The 20,109-nt window shown below is 38.0% G+C and overlaps 2 protein-coding genes across 2 annotated transcripts; one reads left to right on the forward strand and one right to left on the reverse strand.

Annotated features, from left to right (window-relative positions):
* The first annotated feature begins 2,039 nt into the window (after positions 1 to 2,039).
* On the forward strand, positions 2,040 to 6,356 carry LOC111982993 (meiotic recombination protein SPO11-2). The gene is made up of 11 exons (XM_065782329.1): positions 2,040 to 2,215; positions 2,873 to 2,903; positions 2,948 to 3,077; positions 3,516 to 3,653; positions 3,735 to 3,823; positions 4,952 to 5,080; positions 5,172 to 5,266; positions 5,456 to 5,518; positions 5,600 to 5,676; positions 5,772 to 5,899; positions 6,045 to 6,356. Exons 1-11 carry the CDS (start codon positions 2,127 to 2,129, stop codon positions 6,177 to 6,179), a joined length of 1,104 nt encoding a protein of 367 aa, XP_065638401.1. The 5' UTR covers positions 2,040 to 2,126; the 3' UTR covers positions 6,180 to 6,356.
* Positions 6,357 to 7,146: 790 nt separating this feature from the next.
* Positions 7,147 to 14,666, reverse strand: LOC111982990 (G-patch domain-containing protein 1). The gene is made up of 11 exons (XM_024014621.2): positions 14,417 to 14,666; positions 14,250 to 14,334; positions 14,014 to 14,090; positions 13,885 to 13,909; positions 13,696 to 13,789; positions 13,525 to 13,591; positions 13,327 to 13,423; positions 8,775 to 8,956; positions 8,359 to 8,586; positions 8,171 to 8,287; positions 7,147 to 7,514 (listed from the first exon to the last, which is right to left on the reverse strand). Exons 1-11 carry the CDS (start codon positions 14,492 to 14,494, stop codon positions 7,449 to 7,451), a joined length of 1,116 nt encoding a protein of 371 aa, XP_023870389.2. The 5' UTR covers positions 14,495 to 14,666; the 3' UTR covers positions 7,147 to 7,448.
* Positions 14,667 to 20,109: the final 5,443 nt, after the last annotated feature.

A 20,109-nucleotide genomic window follows, 5' to 3' on the forward strand; every position in this document is an offset into this window, starting at 1 on the left:
TTGTAATATCCATGAATCATTCATCTTCATCCTCAGTTAAGCAATAACATGGTCTGCTCCCTGAAATTCAGCAAGCAAAGTTCAAGCTTTCTACACCACCACTATTGCCGATTGACGAACACTCCCATGTCGAACCGCATTCCTATTAAATCACATGCACCAAGCTACCATAAAAATCATCTCCGAAGTGTCATCTCCAGCGTGTTGGACGAAAATCAAATACCATACCAAGTCCACAAATTCTTGATAATAAATTCATTGTGTCTCAAACACAATACCGGATAAACTCCACACTTATTGTGCTTTCCCACACTCCCAAAATGCATGGACACTAGATTCTTCCCCTAGACCGCATGCTTCACACCGTGCTTCATCAAAGACTTGTCAATGATGCAGATTCATTTTTGTAGGAAGAATATTACAACAAACTCTTTAGGCAAAAGACTTAATTTTATTTGACAGATTCAAGCCCCATAGTCTTCTCCAAAATGTTTTGTGTGTATTAGCATTGGAGGATCTCGCCGTACTCTCGCCAGAAATTCAGTCACTGCAAGCTTGTAAGCACTTCGAACTATAAACTGTCCTTTTGGAGTATAAGCGCACACTAGCCGTAGATTAAGTGAGGATGGTGCTTGGCTGGGACAACACTTGTAAATAAGATGGATCATTAAGCCATTTATCAGTCCCAATTCCAATTGATTTCCCATCACTCACCTGCCATTTACACCCTTTTCTAACAATATTTTGTGCCGCAATAATGCTTCTCCATGCAAAAGATGGTCGAGAGCCTAGTTTAATCCCAAAAAAGTCACTATTCGAAAATACCTCGCCTTAAAAACTCTATAGACTAGAGATAAGGTATTTGTTTGAAGTGTCCACCCTTATTTGACTAAAAGTGCAAGATTAAAAGCTTAAAGATCTCGAAAGCTTAAGCCACCCTTCTCCTTTGGAATACAAACATTGTCCCAACTAAGCCATGTCATCTTAGTTTTTTCATTAGTTTGCCCCCACCAAAATTTTCGGACCATATTTGTCATCTTATCACATAAAGTGTTTAGTAGTTTAAAGACACTCATAGTGTACACCGGTATTGCCTATGCAGCTGCCTTAAACTACTTTACCTTAATTCTTAGTAAATAATCCCAATTTAGGTTTAATAGTATATCTCAATAGGGGCAATCATACTTGTTAATATTATCTCTCTCAACTTAGATACAATGAGGTGGACGTTGGAAAGTTTTAGAATAAGGAGGGATTTCCAAATCCTGCAGACTTGTAGAGCACGCAGGCCATGAATCCAACTTAATTAAAAGAAAAACATTGAAGGTAATACTAATTTTACTTTAAATAATTATACGAATGTAAATGATATTACATCAACAGTATAATAAAAATACTTTTTTATTTTGTATTTAAAAGTTGACAATATGATAAATTTGTGTATCCCTCGCTTTTAATCCAATTAAATTTAAATTCAAATATTACTAAAATAAAATAGAATGAATTGATCAATCCAAGTGGTTGATCTTCAATCCTACATATTGACAATCTCTTTAATAGCATATCTTATAATCAATCTTTACCAGGAGTATTTGTTAAAATATTTTAAACAATGCTGAGGACACAATTTTTTTTTTTTTTTTTTTTTGCAATTTACCAAGTGTGTATGGTAAGTTGTGATTAGAATAAAAATATCATTTTAATATAAATTTACCTCTGAAATTGTTTTTAATATTTTACATTAATTACAATAAATCACAACAATAATTATGAAAGAATAGAAAAGTGAAAAACTTTGGTTCAATAGATTTTATTGATAGCTGTCACAAGTCTCAAATCATACTAGCAAATGGACTCAAACGGACGAGACATGTGGGCCATATTTGTCTTGACACCGCCACAATAATGAAGTCGTGCTATCCTTTAGCTTTTTCCACGTTCAAGTAAGCACTCATCATTTCATCAACCTGAAAGCGCCTTTTCAATTATCGGTTATTAGCTAACACAGATTTACTGCCTTCTATTCAAAATTAATCACAAGGCTTGCGCGCCAATCACAAACAGTGCAAAAGTTTCAAAAATCCAATTTCTCAGCGATCAAACACACAGTCTCGCTCTCAACAAAAATGGAAGACCTATGTAATTCCTCGATGAGGTTCTTCTCCGATCAACACCTCTGCTTCGCCGATATCATCCCTCCTTCCCATAAGCATTTGTTTGGCTGCTGAGAAAACATGAGAAAATTGTCTTCAAACTTACTCGTTTTCATTTCTTTGTGCGTTTCCTTAGAAATTAAACGGACATTAAGTTCAAAACTAACGCTATGTCGAACAGATCAATAGAAGCTCAACTAATAGCCGAGTAATATGAATTAGTCCGACTTTGATTTCATTTTGCTCATTAATTAGCGTGATCTTTGTTTGGCTATAACGGTGTGTAAATGATTAGTGCATCTTTGGAATCGGTGCAACGAACAGATCAGTAGGAGGTCGAGCACCAGCCGAGTAATACAAATTCTTCAGCCTTTGATTTATTTTGCTCATTAATTAGCAGATATTTTGTTTGGCTGCTGAGAAAAAGAGAGAAGAAAACTGACTTAAAATTTTCTAGTTTTCATTTCTTTGTGCGTTTCCTCAGAATTTAAACTGAAATTAAGTTCAAATTAAAGGCATGTAAATTATTTGAGCATCTCGGAATTGGTGCAACGAACAGATCAATAGGAGTTCAAGCAATAGCCAAGTAATACAAATTGTTCAGCCTTTGATTTCATTGTGCTCATTAATTACCATAATCTTTGTTTGGCTGCTGAGAAAAAAGAGAAAAAAATTTGACTATAAAATTCAAGCATTCATTTCTTTGTGCATTTCCTCAGAAATCAAACTGAAATTAAGTTCAAATTACTGGCATGTAAATGATTTGAGTAACTTTGAATCGATGCAACGAACAGATCAATAGGAAGTCAAGCAATAGGCGAGTGAGTCAAGGACTGTTAACTGAAGTTTCATGGATATTTCTCTCTCACTCCTTTTGCACAAGGTCTTTGATGCGAGCCAACGCTGCTAAAGCCTTCATTCGAGGTATTAATTCAATTCAAAATTTTAGGGTAAACTTTACCTCACCCCTTAACTATGTTATAGTTATAATTCCCCTTCAAAACTAAGCAATGTTTCTCATTACTATTGGTAATAAGCAAATATCTCTGTCGATAAACTTTCAGTCAACTTCAATGAAAAAATTAAATAAAAAAAATTAAAAAAAATTAAATAGAAATTTGAACTTTCCGTTAGATTTGACAGAATTTCTAACAATTAGGGGCAAAATGCTTATATCCAGTAGTTAAGGGACCACATTGCATAGATTTGTAGTTTAAGGACATTGCAGCCGCTCCCTAGTTAAAGGGGAAAGTGCAATTTGCCCAAATTTTTATTTTCTTGTTTGAGTGTATGTACAATTGTACCTTGATAACAGTTCTATTTTTGTGTGTTTTGTTTTTAAATATTTTTTCTACCTGATAGTGTGGAAGGTGATGGAGATGTGCTTTCAGATTCTGGTGCAAGAAAAGCGGGTCACGCAGAGGGAGCTCTTCTACAAGTTGCTTTGTGATTCTCCAGCCTATTTTACTTCTCAGTTGCAGGTTAACAGGACAATCCAAGGTTTATTTTTCTGATTCTTCTTCTTTTAGTTACATCTTAATTTAGCTGTTGTTTCTAAGTTATTCAGTCAATGTCTAACAGATGTAGTAGCATTGCTTCGATGTAGCCGATTCAGTCTTGGAATCATGGCATCTAGCAGAGGACTTGTTGCAGGGCGCCTGTTACTGCAGGCATGTTATCTAATTGCTTTTAGTTTAATCAATAGTAATTTGGGCAATGGCGCATTTTTTTTAAATCGATCCAACAACCACGTTGATTACTAGTGATATGGGAATTCACGTGCCAGCTTTAAGCCTCTGGCTGGAGCTGCTGGTGTTATTCATGGTGTGATTGATACTAAAAGAGGAATTTTTGTGTTGAGATGAGTTGGTAGGCAAGTTGAATGAGTTGTTCTTCTTGACTTTGTGCTACAATAGGAGCTTTTCCTCACGTGGGTCTCTGACTTAAGAAAAAGTTGCTTTTCATGTGATCATGATGTATGCATCCTTATAGGGTAGCATAGGATAAAAGACTTCTGGTCTTTATTGATTTAAAAAAACAAATATGATCTTTTCTAAAGGGAGACAGACTACCCCACACGGTGTGTGAGGAAAAACAGTAATGCGTAACACAACGATTTTTGTAATTGTTGACATAATCTGTTTTGATGGGAGAAATATTAATTTAATTATGCCCATAACTACTTCAATTTTATGATGCACCAATCACAATAGGTCATGTCATATCAACAGTTGCAATAAAAGTTGTGTTTCTAGACTTACTAGAGGAAAAGAGAAAGGTGAAGTAGTGTGTAACTATAATTATAAAGTATCAAATATAAATTTCCTTAACAAAGAATTTTTTTGATTCTTTTGTTAAACCATTGTACTTGAATTAAAAATTCACTTTGCAAACTTTTTAATTGTAATAACGCTTCGCAACATAAATATTTTAACATATTAATCCTTGCATATATTAACAAGTAAACAACAGTTCATGCATTGCCACTTTAACAAATACATTGATAGTGTGGACGAGCAGTACTTACCTTTTTGCTTTTTCCAACTCATTTAAAGTATGTTATGTCCACAATGCAACTAAACTCTTGCAGATAGGTCATTCACTGTAATCTGTAAATGGTCTAGACTCATGAGTCGTGACACCAGACGAAATGAACTTCAGTTTATAATTTACTTCTGTCTTGGAAAATGAATTTAGGAAGTTCACAAACCAAATTTTCAAATCTAAAGTTATGTTTCTGCGAAGAAAAGTTTAGTAGATCACATTAGCACCCTTACGTGTCTTTGAAACATGTATAGGAGCCAAACGAAGAGGTTGTGGATTGTTCTGCTTGTGGATCATCTGGGCATGCTATTTCTGGTGATCTGAATTTGTTAGAGAAGTTGATTTTAAAGACAGATGCACGGTACATTATTGTAGTGGAAAAGGTATTTCCTTTGCTCAAGTTCTCAATCTACACCCTTTTTATGGCTTCCCGATTTCCATGTAACAATATTTTGGGTACTTGAATATGTTTAGCATGCAATATTCCAGCGGCTAGCAGAGGATCGCATATTCAACCAAATTCCAAGCATTCTAATCACCGCAAAAGGGTACCCAGATATTGCCACAAGGTATAGCTTGAACAACTCACTCCACCAGAGTTTGAGGCTTTAAGCTCCAGCAACTGTTTTTTACTTTCCTAAAATCTTCCAACATTTGCCTTAGTCAAAACTTTCAACACACTGCAGTTTTACTTGTGCTGGATCTATTTTTGCTTCATTGTGGATTGGTCTCGACCTAAACTAAGACATTCAATGCAGGTTTCTTCTTCACCGATTAAGCCGGGCTTTTCCAGACTTGCCTATTTTAGCACTGGTTGACTGGTATGTGGGACCTTTCCTCTCTGCCACTGCATGAGTTGTTTGTTAGCACTCACTTGTAACTCCCAGAAATTAAATATCAAGGAATCCAGCTGGATTAGCTATACTCTGCACCTTCAAGTTTGGAAGTATAGGGATGGGACTGGAGGCATACAGATATGGTAAGTTTCTTGTCACATCATGCTAAATTGCACCTGCTTTCTCCTTCAGTAGAAAGTAACAAGTCAATGCCTAACGCATTTTTGCATGATTAAAGCTTGCAATGTGAAATGGTTGGGACTTCGAGGAAATGATCTACAACTCATACCTGAACAATCTATGGTTCCACTGAAACAGCGGGACTTGCAAATTGCCACAAGCTTGATGTCCTCAGAATTCTTGCAGGTAAACTACCCTCCACCGCAGAACTTGGGCCCTTTTCATTAGTCCCATGTAAGGTCAAGTAGGTTCATTCTATCTACTAGAAAGTTTTTCATTTAGCGTAAAACAAGATCTGTATTAATTGCAAACTGGTGTTTTGGCATGGCAGGAGAACTACAGAGAAGAACTAGCAGTAATGGTTCAGCTTGGTCAGAGAGTAGAAATCGAGGCTCTGTACTTCCATGGATATGGTTATTTGGGTAAGTATATAGCAAAGAAAATTGTACAAGCCAATTACATCTAATAAAATAGTCCCTATAGGTATGGAAAGAAGATTGTTCAAGGAGTGGAGACGAGCAAATTGCTAATAAGATGGAAATATACAAGAGCATAGCTATTATGTACTTGTAATCAGCAATAGGTTGGAAGTACCAATGTACATGATACGCCAGCCACATTCCGATCAAATCATAGGGAGCCTAACACCACAAGCAAAGAACTAGCAGTAATGGTTCAGCTTGGTCAGAGAGTAGAAATCGAGGCTCTGTACTTCCATGGATATGGTTATTTGGGTAAGTATATAGCAAAGAAAATTGTACAAGCCAATTACATCTAATAAAATAGTCCCTATAGGTATGGAAAGAAGATTGTTCAAGGAGTGGAGACGAGCAAATTGCTAATAAGATGGAAATATACAAGAGCATAGCTATTATGTACTTGTAATCAGCAATAGGTTGGAAGTACCAATGTACATGATACGCCAGCCACATTCCGATCAAATCATAGGGAGCCTAACACCACAAGCAAGTCTGACAATTTCAAGTTGCAATGCCTAGGACACTATTGTTTGACAACTAATTCAGATACGCAGCCGTAATTCCACAAATAATTTGATAATTTCTATTATGAATATCATAGCAATCTTAAGGTAATTTAGATGCGAAATAGAGTATTGCAGGGATGACCATCCCCTTTTTTTTCTATCTTTATGAATGATGATAGCATTTTAAATGGTCTACGGCCCCCAATCAAAAAATGATCTGTAAAAACTGTTCTTTAAAACTTCATGCTGTCATGCAGTTCTTCCAACAGTATGTAGGTTTTCCATCTAGCACACCCCCAACTAAAGAGATACCAAGTGATTTCCTAAAATGTCCCCTTGCCACAACTGGAGCAATGCTAAAAAAAAGGCTCACTAAAATGTCCCGTCTACATGCCCATAGACAATTGCTTAAGAATAGCCAGGTTATTGTAGAAGACTGCTTAAGATCGATCAGGTTAACCTGGACTTTGCAGGTTCATCTTATTATATCCAGTTTAATGACACAGAAAAGCAGCAGTTTAAATGTTTACAATTCTCACCCAAGCAACGACACTTGCTGAAATTATATTCCAGCAAAATAATTAAAGTATATACTATCACAAAATACTTCTAATTACTGCAACAGATCTATTAAAGGCTTTGATGCAATTAGATTATAATCTAGTCTCAGCTGCAATATACAGTATCGGTACAAGCTTCTCAGAATCCCAGGAAAAGAATATGGAACCCAAAAATTTGTAACAAAAATCTCTAGCCTCTCTTTGATTTGAGACTCACTCTTTTTCCTTCCACAGAAAACTTCTGACTACCTTCCAGCTGCAGTTACAGAAAATTTCATGAATTGCAGAATTTAAAAATTATATATATACATAAAGACACCAACACCCAAATATGAGTAGCATATTCACAATTGAACAGTATTTACTATTTACTGATGACCTGAGGGACCCACTCTAAATAATAAGTGTGCTTGGATCTTAATTATAAATCAGCTTATTGCTACTTTTTCCCTACTATTTTCGGGCCCACATGAGTACTAATTTTATTTAGTTTTTACCATTTATTTACAATAATTTTAGCAAAAAAACTAGATAAGTTGTTTTCAAACAGACACTAAAAGTCTCGCTAACTTATTTTTATGGCCAATTACATACGAATTTTTAAAGCCCTACTTTTAATAGATAGGGATGCACATTTACACAAAATAAATGCCAATAAAAATAAGCTCATCCAAACACTCAGGAGTTTATTAACGTGCCCAGTAGCTCAAAACTGCTTAAGGAATTATGGAAATTGGCAAGAAAGCAAATCTTGAAGTCCATACTCTCAGCAAGGTACTTTTTTCTACTTTTAGGTTAACATTTTAATGTTAATAGGGAAATGGGCGAGGACCTAAATCCTATTGTCTTCCAAGGACAAAAATTATTTGGTATAGAGCAGGAAAAATGTTCCACAGTAGCTAAACAACGTACCTTTTGTTTCAAGTAGGCTACAGCATCTCTCTTTGAGGAAAAGTTTGAAAAAATAGAAGATGAATGTTCATCAATAAGAAGTTTTAGCTGTTTTAGCTTTAATGACTCTCCAGGTACCTGAGATAAGCCCTCCATCAGTGACAAAAGAATTTTGAACACTATAAAAATTTGCAGTTTGGAGAACTAACCTGATGAAGAAGCTTTTTGCACAGCTTCTTCAACTTCACTTTATGTTCGTCAGCCCTGTCTCCTTCTGACAAGTCATCACGTTTTCGTTTGGCTGAATGACCAAGATCGCTGGTATCTTCATCATCACTATCACTAAATGATGTCTTTTTCCCCTGAAAGCGGCAACCAGCTACCTTTTTTGGCTGGCTTCTAATACCTAGCCCTTGCTTTCCAGTCGTGGCATTATCCTGAAAAGAAAACAAACTTGCATCAAAAGTCTAAACTTAATCTCTCGTACACTTATCCTTCCTTTTACTCAACTAACTATCATTGGATCTTCTAGCACCTATTTGTCAGAGATTAGCTTAGCCTTTATGGGAACAAGGTATATGTCACATGTTTACAAAGAAAGAATTCAAATGAAAAAGAGACGTACTTGAACAAGATGATATAGATTCTCCTGATCATCTTCACAGAATACAGTTCTCTCATTATTTGTTTGAGCATTCTCGGTAGTCTGTGACTTCCTTCTTCTAGATTCTGCCCCAAGAAAACCTCCTGAGACAAAACCATATTTATAGCCCCACCAATCTGGAGGAATATCTTCAACTTTGTCTCCTGTCAGAATGTCGTAAGGCTATTTCAAAAAACGATGGACTCATCCCATTTTGTCCAGCCAGCAGCTAAGATGAAGTATATGAATAGTAGCAAATTGGGAAGATTATAAGGCTTTACAGTAAGCAGCATACTTAGCACACACATGCAGATAGGTAATTTCAAACAAAAACGGTTCTGAAGAGAACCAAAATTCAAATACCACCTACATGTTAGAACTTAGAAGACAGTCGGCAATGCATATTGAGAAGGATGCAAGGCAGATACCCTGATACATCCAGAGCTTCAATGGCAGCATCAGGGTTAAAAAATGAAACAAAAGCTACAGCGAGGCAATACCACTCAGTAAAATCAGTCACTCACTTCTTGGCAGTCAGAAGGTGCCACTTAGTAAGGCAATACCAGCAATAACTATTCATCACAAGTATTAAACAACCTAAATGGCAAAAGAAGCTTACCATTAGACCAGGATAAACACTAATACTGTTTCTTGCAAAGAGTTTTCCCTGGATACATGCTACAAAAGGCATGTAAAGTAGACAAAAATATATTTAAAAAGCAACTCTCCTCTCTCTGCTTAAAAATTTCAGCCAACTCCAATACTTAAAATTTCAGCCAAATATATATATATATATATATTTAAGTGTCGGTTTAGCTCTCCAAATAGCTGGCCCAAGATGAACCCCCACATGTTCCCCATCAGTAAAGTATTTCATTAAAAAGAAACGGACAAGGCCCAAGTATGAAGGGAGTATATTACGGAACACTCAAACAGAGGAAAAAATGTCAACAAAGATACATGCTATCAAGAAAAGACAACAACCGGAAATAAAAAAAAAAACAACCACACTCTGGGGAATGAGAGAAGGCTGAGCAACCAAACATTCTTTATCTCCAAAAATGCACGAATTCTCTCTCTCCAAACAAGATGGAATCGAACTTCAGATTGCCAACCTGTCCTTTCCTTTTTAATATGATGAGCAGCCCAACTCAGCAGCAAATCCAACAGCTATCTAGGTAGCATCCAATTCACACTAAGAAGACACCAGAGGAAACCGCACAGCTCTCTGGATCACCTTGGGACACTTTGTTTTATCTGTTGGAGAGGATGGGCTTTGGGGATAGATGGAGGAGATGGCTAAAGTCACTCTACCGTTTACTTCTCAGTTCTAGTTAATGGATTTCCTGTTGGTTTCTTTGGTAGCTCTAGAGGTTTTAGACAAGGTGATCCTTTGTCTCCCCTTCTCTTTCATTTGATCATGGAGGTTTTTAAATCGTATCCTGAAGAAAACTGAGGAAGCTGGTTTCATTCAGGGTTTTCAAGCGGGTCCTATTAATTCTACTGGTATCCATGTTTCTCACCTATTATTTGCTGATGATACCATTCTTTTTTGTGATGCCTCTAGAGAGCAGATTCTTTCTATTAGGCTGGTTTTGACTTGTTTTCAAGCTTTTATTGGTTTGAAGGTGAATATGGGGAAAAGTGAAATTGTCCTTATTGGGGAGGCGCGTAACATTCAATCTTTGGCTAATATTCTTCAATGCAAGGTGGGTAGTTTGCCTATGATTTACTTGGGTATGCCATTGGGAACTTTGTATAAAACAGCCTCTATTTGGAATCCAATCTTTGAGAGGATAGAAAAGAAGCTTTCAGGCTGGAAGCGGCTTTATTTGTCAAAGGGCGGTAGACTCACCTTGCTGAAAAGTACCCTTTCAAGCCTTCTGACTGATTAACTTTCCCTTTTTACTATCCCTAAGGCTGTGGCGACTAGATTGGAACGCATTTAGAGGAACTTCTTGTGAGGTTCATTAGTTGAGTGTTTCAAATATACTTTGGTGGCTTGGGAAAAGGTTTGCTTACCGCGTGAGTTGGGCGGTTTGGGAATTCGGAATTTGGCATCTTTTAATCTAGCCCTATAAGGGAAATGGCTTTCAAGGTATGGCCATGAAACCACTCATCTACGGCAAAGGGTCATTGCCATGAAATATGGGGAGGGAAAAGGGGGTTGGTGCACTGGAGCTTGTAGTAGGGCTCATGGTTGTGGGTAATGGCGGAGTATTAGTGAAGGGTGGGAAACTTTCGCAAAGCATTTCTCTTTTATGGTGGGGGATGGTTCTCGTATTCTTTTTTAGCATGATAAGTGAACTAGGATGTTCCTCTTAAAATTCTTTATCCTCAGTTATTTTTGTGTTCACAAGATGTGTTAAGCCCTCTAGTGGGTGATAATGACAGAGTGTAGAGTTTAAGATTTTATAGGGAATTCAATGATTGGGAGTTAGCAGCTTCCAACTCCCTTCTTCATTTCATCCAAACCCAAATTCCTAGGGGTGGAGGGTGGGACAGGCTTTGTTGGGATCTTAATGGAAGTGGGAAGTTTGATACTCAGTCTTTTTATCATAAGATTCGAAATGCAGCTCCTTCCACTTTCCCTTGGAAGGGCATTTGGAAAGTTAAGGTTCCTAAAAGGGTGGCTTTTTTCATGTGGACAGCAGCTTATGGTCAAATTCTAACCTTGGATGACCTTATGCTTCATGGTCGCCCTTTGGCGAATCATTGTTGTATGTGTTGTTGTAATGTGGAATCTGTGAATCACCCATTACTTTTTTGTCCGATAGCTCATTCTTTGTGGATGTATATGCTTCGGTTGTTTGGGATCGATTGGGTCATGCCAGGTTCAGTTGTGGAGGTATTATTTTGTTGGTATCATTGGCTTGGGAAGCATAGTTCAAATATTTGGAATTTGGTTCCAGGCTATTTAATGTGGACTATTTGGACTAAACAGAATCGACGGTCTTTTGAGGATGAGGGGAAAACTGTGGTTTAGTTATTAGAGTTTTGCCAACAGACCCTCTTTGATTGGTCTCAATGTTGGGGTTTCTCGGATTGTTCTACCCTCATGGATTTTCTTTCATCTATTAGAATAAACTAGGGGCTGCTTCTGTCTTTTCGTTCCTTTTTTTCCTTTGTTCACTACCGTGAACTCTTTGTGTTTTTCTTGCTATTCCTATATTAATAATATTCTCTTCTTACTTATCAAAAAAAAAAATGTAGAAATAAGTGGTCAATTACCTTCCCTATCAGACACACACATGCTACACCAATCAGGGATAACAATGCCCCGCCTCCTTAAATTCTTTGTTGTTAAAAGCCTGTGATTCACTATCACCCATATATATATATAATTTTTTTTTTTTCTTTTTTAAGTGTCGGTTTAGCTCTCCAAATAGCTGGCCCAAGATGAATCCCCACATGTTCCCCATCAATAAAGTATTTCATTAAAAAGAAAAGGACAAAGCCCAAGTACAAAGGGAGTATATTATGGAACACTCAAACAGAGGAAAAAATGTCAACAAAGATACATGCTAACTAGGAAAGACAACAACCGGAGAAAAAAAAAAAAAAAAAACCAACCACAATAGGGGGAATGAAAGAAGGCTGATCAACCAAACATTCTTTATCTCAAAAAACGCGCGAATTCTTCCTCTCCAAACAAGATGGAATCGAACTTCAGATTGCCAAGCTGTCCTTTCCTTTTTAACATGAAGAGCAGCCCAACTCAGCAGCAAATCCGACAGCTATCTAGATAGCATCCAATTCACACTAAGAAGACACCAGAGGAAACCCCATAGCTCTCTGGCTACCCAAAAATGTAGAAATATGTGGCCAATTGCCTCCCCTATCAGACACACATGCAACACCAATCAGGGATAACAATGCCCCGCCTCCTTAAATTCTCTATCGTTAAAAGCCTGCGATTCACTATCACCCATATATATATATATATATATATTTTAAGTGTCGATTTAGCTCTACAAATAGCTGGCCCAAGATGAATCCCCACATGTTCACAAAGCAAAATAATCAGCCACCTTTGCCTCTTTGTCTCTAGCAATTAGAATAAGGTACAGATAACGATCCTTGAAGAGCCATCACCCCACCAATGATCACGCCAACGCTTCAATGCTTCAAATCTTAACTTCTTTCCAATGAAAATTTCTCTTTGGGATATCTCCAACAAAACGTATTTGTCAAAATGTCCGTTGGATTATAGCTTATCAAAAGCATCATAGCCAGTATCCAGCTTAAGGGGCAAGGCTACAAGGATAAACTTCTCGAGCAACATGGTGGATGTAGTGAACAATTATTTACACACGCATGTATGAAAGCATGAGAGAGAGAGCGCTAGCAACAAGACTAAAACATTATATAGAACACTTGCATTTTACTTTAAGAATAGTAAAGAAAGTTTAACCAGAATGTTAAAGGACTAGCATACATAAGGATATGACCATTTCATAACAAAATTTTAACCGCATTATTCAAAACCAATGGATAGTTAACTGCTCTCTAGCTACTTCACTCCAAATATTACCTTCAACATAGATAAATTCACTTTCAAACAGCTTTGCTGATTCCAATTCACCATCTACATCAGGATTTGTTCCTGGTGACTCCTCAACCTTTTTGGCCTAGGGTCCACATTACCAAAGCACATAATCAGTAACATAAATTATAAAACACAAAAATATGGAGACATTGGTTTCACAAGAAATGTGTTCTTCCAACTTACTAGAATTCCTTGAACATCACTCGAAGAATAGGCATGGACAAGCTTCCCTCTCTCTCTTTTCTTATATCTGATTTTCAGGGAAGGGAAAAACAAACAAAATATTTAATACAAGCAAAACCATAACGAACATTTCAATCACCCAACACACAATTTAAACAAAACTGCACTGACCTTCCCTGCGGCCGAGTAGCCTTGACAACCGGAACCTTAACATCATTAGATGCATCAGTATCAGTACCTACTTCAGCCGAGTCGTCCTCAACACCTATCATAAAAAAACACACACAACACCATAGGTTACATTGTATCATAAAGCTAACAATACTAAGTCAATCTAATAATCTTGTACAATTCTTATACCTTCATTGTTGGCTTGCACCCCTTGCTGTAAAATAAAAACATAACAAAAAAACACACATTATGGATTCGCAGCGAAATTAAAATGTACAACAAAGTAGAGCTTATTGGGAGATTTGATGCGAAACATACCACTTTCAATCGTTTGAGTATATTATCAAATTGAGTAGTGTCAAATGCCCACTCATTTGGCTTCTCCAAACCAATACCTATCATAAATTCCACCAAAAACAACAACAACAACAACAACAAAGTTACGCCGAGTCCTTAATAATTGGAGATTAAGAATTCAAAATTCTGACAAATCAGCACTTACTAAACTAGATTAAATTTTAACACAAAATCAAAAAGAAGAAGAAGGAACGAACCAGAAGTGTCCTGTTTGTTTTTGACTCGAACGTGTCCTTTGATGCCTTGCTTGTCTTTACCTAGCCCTTCTCCTTCTTCCCAGCCCTATATAAATAAATAAATAAAACAAATAGTTAAATCAAAAACCGTTGAATTCAAATTCTCAAGAGAGAGAGAGAGGGAGTACCATTTGTTTCATGAGGCGGAAAGCAGCGGATTGTTTGGCGACGCCGACATAGCAGAGAGGGGCTTCGGGAGCGGCCATGTCTTTTAGCGACGTCGTTTTTCGTTGTTCGGCCGACGATCCAGAGAGCCGTCTCTCTCTCTCTCTCTCTCTCTCTCTCTGTTTCTCTTTGTGGCGGTGGAGCAGGAAAAGAGAAACGTTTGAGAAAGGAAGGAACAACGAGCTCAAAACCTAGAAAGGAAACTGAACTAAGGTACGGTCCGTTTCTCTCGTGTTTGGTGTGAGTTTTATTATTGGGCGGTTCTGATTTCATCTTGTGTGCTTATCAAATGTGGGGTCCCTACTTATCAAAAAAAATCAAAAAAAAAAAAATGTGGGGTCCCACAAATCTCGCGGTCCCTTTAGACTATATGTAATTTAGGGGTGTCAAATAGGTGGGTTTGGGTGAGTTTGGGATGGGCATAATTAGGTTGGGTATATAAAACTTATTTACCCATTAAAATCCATTTAACTAAATTGCTTCTAACCCAAACCCAACCCAACCCAATTATTATGGGTAAACCCCAACCCACCCAATTACCCAATTATCAAAATTACCAAAATGTCCCTAAAGTGTAAATGACCAAAGTACTCTAAAATATTCAAAAATGACCAAAATACCCCAAAACCTCAAAATTACCAAAATAACCATGAAACCTACAAAATGACCAAAATACTCCTGAAACCCAAATAAATGACCAAAATACCCCAAAACTTAAAAATTACCAAAATACCCCTAAAACCCAAAAAATAGTCAAAATACCTCCCAACACCTTAAAATTACCAAAATACCCTCCAAAACCCAAAAAATGACCAAAATACTCCTAAAATTCAAAAATGACCAAAATACCCCTCAAACCCAAAAAAAAGACCAAAATACCTCCGAAACATAAAAAATGACCAAAATACCCCTGAAACCTAAAAATTACCAAAATAATCTCGAAACCTACAAAATGACCAAAATACCACTGGAACCCAAAAAATGACCAAAATATTCTTGAAACCTAAAGATTACCAAAATACCCCCAAAACCCAAAAAATGACCAAAATACACCCAAAACATAAAAATGACCAAAATAACCCTAAAACTCAAAAAATGACCAAAATACTCCCAAAACCTAAAAATGACCAAAATACCCCTAGAACCCAAAAAAGACCAAAATACCCCCGAAACATAAAAAATTACCAAAATACCCCTGAAACCCAAAAAATAACCAAAATACCTCCTGATGATGAACAAAATCAGTAGGCTGAACAACTCGGCTTCAATGGATCAAGAGCGGTAGCGAAGGCCTGAAAAGCAAACACGCTATCAGAGGAGATCGGGGTGGAACGGCCTAAGACCCTCCAATGGCTAAGTTAGTATCTTCCTCACCAACGAAATTCTCACTGTCTTATCGTAATGTCAGAATAGTTTTGCGTACCTGCGTCTGATTCAGACCGGCCTTTATATAGGGAACCTCAGGGCAGTTATTTGGTTTAATAACTTCCCCAAGATTCGTGGAAATCCGAAGTTACGGAAATAACTTCCCCAATGGCTACAGAAGTAGTAACTGCCGATGGAAGTTACATACTTAGGAGAAATTGCTGGCGAAGAACTCGGCTTGATTAACCACTTCAGACTTCCAGAATTTTACCAAGTGTCACAGGGTCGTCCATGTGCTCTGCCCACAGACAAGTCTGTATACATATTGATGTTGTGTGGTCGTCTATGGGCTTTGCACATGGACGACTCTTCTGACCTGATTCTGAGGTTTATTCAATTGATCAATACTCAAGGAAGATCCCTCTGGACGAACCATAGAGGTCGTCGTTTGGCAATCTGATAATCATGGACGACCCCTCTGGACGAACCATAGAGGTCTGGCCATTTGGCTAACTGATAACCATGGACGACCCCTCTGGACAAACCATAGATGTAATTTTTGCTATCCTATCAGTTGCCCCCTTGTCCAGGGTGTCGTCCAAGGACATTATAGGGATTTAATTCCCTTTATGTAGCCACGTGTCGTGATTTAATTCATTGAGCAGTTAAGTCGATTACATTTTTCCATGCAACTGCCACATGTCACCTTCTCATTGGATGGTGTCGCTTCGCTGACCCTACTCCTGGGCCCTATAAATAGGCACATTCTCTTTCTTCCCCTTCACCTTTCTCATAGACTCCCTTCTGCTATCTCGTCCAAGATTCTCGTCTAGCCTTCGTCCTAGTTCAGGTATTTCTTCTTCCTTTTAGGTTTTTGTCTTGATCTTTATTTTAGTTATGTCTTCGCCTAGTAGTACAGAGAGGGAAATAGATGAGTATCAGGACGTCTCGTCTGAGAGTTTTAAGAGTGGTGAGGGTAGCACTAGTTATAGTAGTAGTTCCTCGGACGAGCATTATTCGTCCGGGGTCCCTGGCATTTCCTTAGAAGAATTCCAGGAAATGCAACGTAGGACGGCCTCTGGAGCTGGGGCTAGCTCGTCCAGAGTGTCACCTAGCTCTTCTTAGGACGAGGAGGAAGAGACTATAATATACAGTTGTGCACCCGAGGTAGCGTCCACCTTAGACGCCCCTAAGTTAAAAGTTTTAGTAGATAGATACCAAATCCCTATAGAGTTTGAACCTCGTCTACCCAAGGAAGGAGAGTGGTGTTGTTCTCCTTCCTCTGGTTTAGGAGTATACACTTCTTACCTCTTAGCTGGCCTTAGGTTTCCCTTAAATTCATTTTGTAGAGGGCTCCTTCATAGGTTAGGCATTGGTCCCAACCAGCTTAACCCCAATGGTTGGAGGACGATAGTTGCCATGCAAGTGTTATGGCGTGAGGCACTGGAAGGGGAATGTCCTGTAACAGTGGACGAGTTCCTCTACTGTTATAAGCCCTCAGAAATAAAGAGGTTAGCTGGTTTTTACCAGTTCTCGTCCAGAGGCTCTCATTATAGCTTGATAAAGGGCCGTAGCTCATCTGACAGGCTCTGGAAAAAAGAATTTTTTATTATTTCTAGAAATTGGGCTGGGGACCCAATTGATGTTGGTCATGCCCCCTTCCCTCCTTTTACCAGCCCCATAGGTCGCCTTCGTCCTGTGGGTATGTTTCCTTTCTTCATTATTTCCTTTATATACTTACATTTTTCTAACTCTCAATCGTCTAACCACCTTGCTTTTTGCTGGTGCAGCTGTCATTCGTCCACGTTTGGATAGGTTATACTTGGACCGAATTGACCAAGTTCGTGTCTTCCCTAGAAGGACTTTTCACGACTTAGTAACTTTCAGCAGCTTGGCTACGTGGGGGCTTGGTCCAGAACCAACTGCTGAAAATCTAGGTCATGAAGAAACTACCCGTCGAAGTAAGTATCGTCCATCTTAGCTTCATTTCCTTCCATCTCTCTTTTTTTTTTTTTTTTTTTTTTATAATTTCCTTTATTATAGGAATAATTACAATGAGAGAAAACAAGGAAAAAACAGTAATGAGTGGGGACGAGGATGCTCCTGTGCCTCCAGTCGTCCAGAAGGTTGCCGTCCAGGGTGGGAAAAGGAAATCTAAGAAGATTTCAAGCACTGTGGACCTGGACGACCTTCCTACTCGTCGAGGCTCCAAAAAACAGAAAACTACAACTTCTTCCCTTCCCAAGGTCCCTAAATTCACTCCTCCAACAGTGAATCTGGACGACCCTCTTACAAATGTGGAGCCCGTCCAGATAATTCATCCTATTTCATCTAATCCTCCCCCTCCTCCAGCTATGACTCCTCGCAAGCCTCATCCATCTGAGCCTTCAGATCGTCCTTCCAACCTGGTGCTGGACGAGGGCTATGCATGGAGGACATTCAAAGGAATCGTCACTAACAACGAAGTTAATGAATGTTACAATATGTCAATGAAAGAATTTGAACGTTCTGGCATCCATGACCTCTTCAAGGTAGGCTCTTTATTCGTCCTTGTGTGCCTTTAATAAGTTTTTCTTCTTTTCTTTTTGAATAGAATTTTTAACTTTCCTTCGTCCAAATACAGGCTATGTCAAAGTTTTATACAGCGACGTGTCAGGCGAAGGAACTTGCTGAGGAGGCCAAGACGGCAAAGGAGAAAGCCAAGGAGCTGAATAACGATGTTCTTTTGAAGAAGGGGGAAGTGATTAGGTTGTCTGAGGATCTCAACCGTTTGCAAGGAGCAGAGACGAAACTGAAGGACGAGGTTGAGGAACTAAAAGCAGATGCTATTGAAAAAGATACTCGCATCGCTTACTTGAAGGGACAAGTTTCAGAGTTCGCTTCGTCCTTGGAGAAAGCACGTGAGGAAGCCATTTCAGCCTTCAAGAAGTCTGACGAGTACAAGAATTGTCTAGACAGCCACTATGCTGCTGGTTATGAGGACTTCCGTGCTGATGCCAAAGAAGCTTACCCTGATTTAAACTTTGATTCCTTCAAGCTTCCCCTTGACACAGAGAGTTCTTTGCTACAGACGAGTTCCGAGGATGTAAATGTTATGGACGATGCTAACACTGAAGTTACTCAAGACGAACCCAAGTGATTTTGTTTACCTTAGAAAATTTATGTTTAATCTTTTCTGGAGATGCCCGTTGTTTTGGGCTTTTATTTTCTTCTTTTTCTCTCTTTTTTTTTTAAAAAAAAATTTAGTTAAGTACAATCTTCTCGTCCAAGTTTATGGATGAGCTCTTATTAACAATTACTTGTTACTTTCAAGGGTTTTTGGACTATGGGGGTCTACCCTTAGATTTCTTGAGTGAATGAATGAATGATTTTCATTTCTATTGTTTCTATAATTTTTGACCATGTTTTAAGGATTTATGAACATACCTTATTAGTATCGTCCATGATGTTAGTAAAACATTTCACTTCGACTTGGGTTTATGGACGAAGTTCCTTCATCACAAAGCTAGAGTGAAAATGAACCCTTAAATACATCTTCAATTCGTCTATGAATATCGTCTTTTATCTAGTTCCATCATTTATTCAAACTAGAGGCAACTATTTATTCGTCTTTGACAATAATATTCTCAACAAATTCTCGTCCATGCGACGGATTTGTTTAGCCCTTTGGGCTCGTCCATGGATTGTGTTTCTTCACACTTGACATTCATCTAGGGCCTGGACGATGATATTCGAATTACTTTTCGTCTTGAACTTGGACGAATATATTTGGAATTTTATCTCGTCTTGAGCTTAGACGGAGATACCATGGGTTTTATCCTGTCCTGAGTTTGGATGGACATACCTTAGGTTTTATTTTTCTTACTTTATCCTTATTTGAAGGAAAATATATAGACGATACATCCTTGCGTCCAAGGATTTTACTCGTCTTTGGCCTTTTGCCTTCCGTGGATCATCTTGAATCATAGAAAATTAGGGATTCCCATACAATCATACATGTATTTAAAAATACATCATATATATATATATATATATATTTGGAAACCCATACTACGTAATCATTCGTCCACAATATTAGCACATGCTGGACAGCTAGTGCTTCTAGGAAATTAAAAATACAAACATAACCTCGTCCATAAGCAACATAAAATATTTATACACTTAAAACACAATAGTAATAAGCAAATACTGGTAAATAATACTATGTTCCAAATCGTCCATGGCACTCGTCCTGAAGTAACACTCGTTCATGATCACCCTTTATTGATAGTACCTTCTCAGGTGTTCAACA

This window comes from Quercus suber, unplaced genomic scaffold (genome assembly GCF_002906115.3).
Source record: "Quercus suber isolate HL8 unplaced genomic scaffold, Cork oak 2.0 scaffold_298, whole genome shotgun sequence".
NCBI classification, from domain to species: Eukaryota; Viridiplantae; Streptophyta; class Magnoliopsida; order Fagales; family Fagaceae; genus Quercus; species Quercus suber.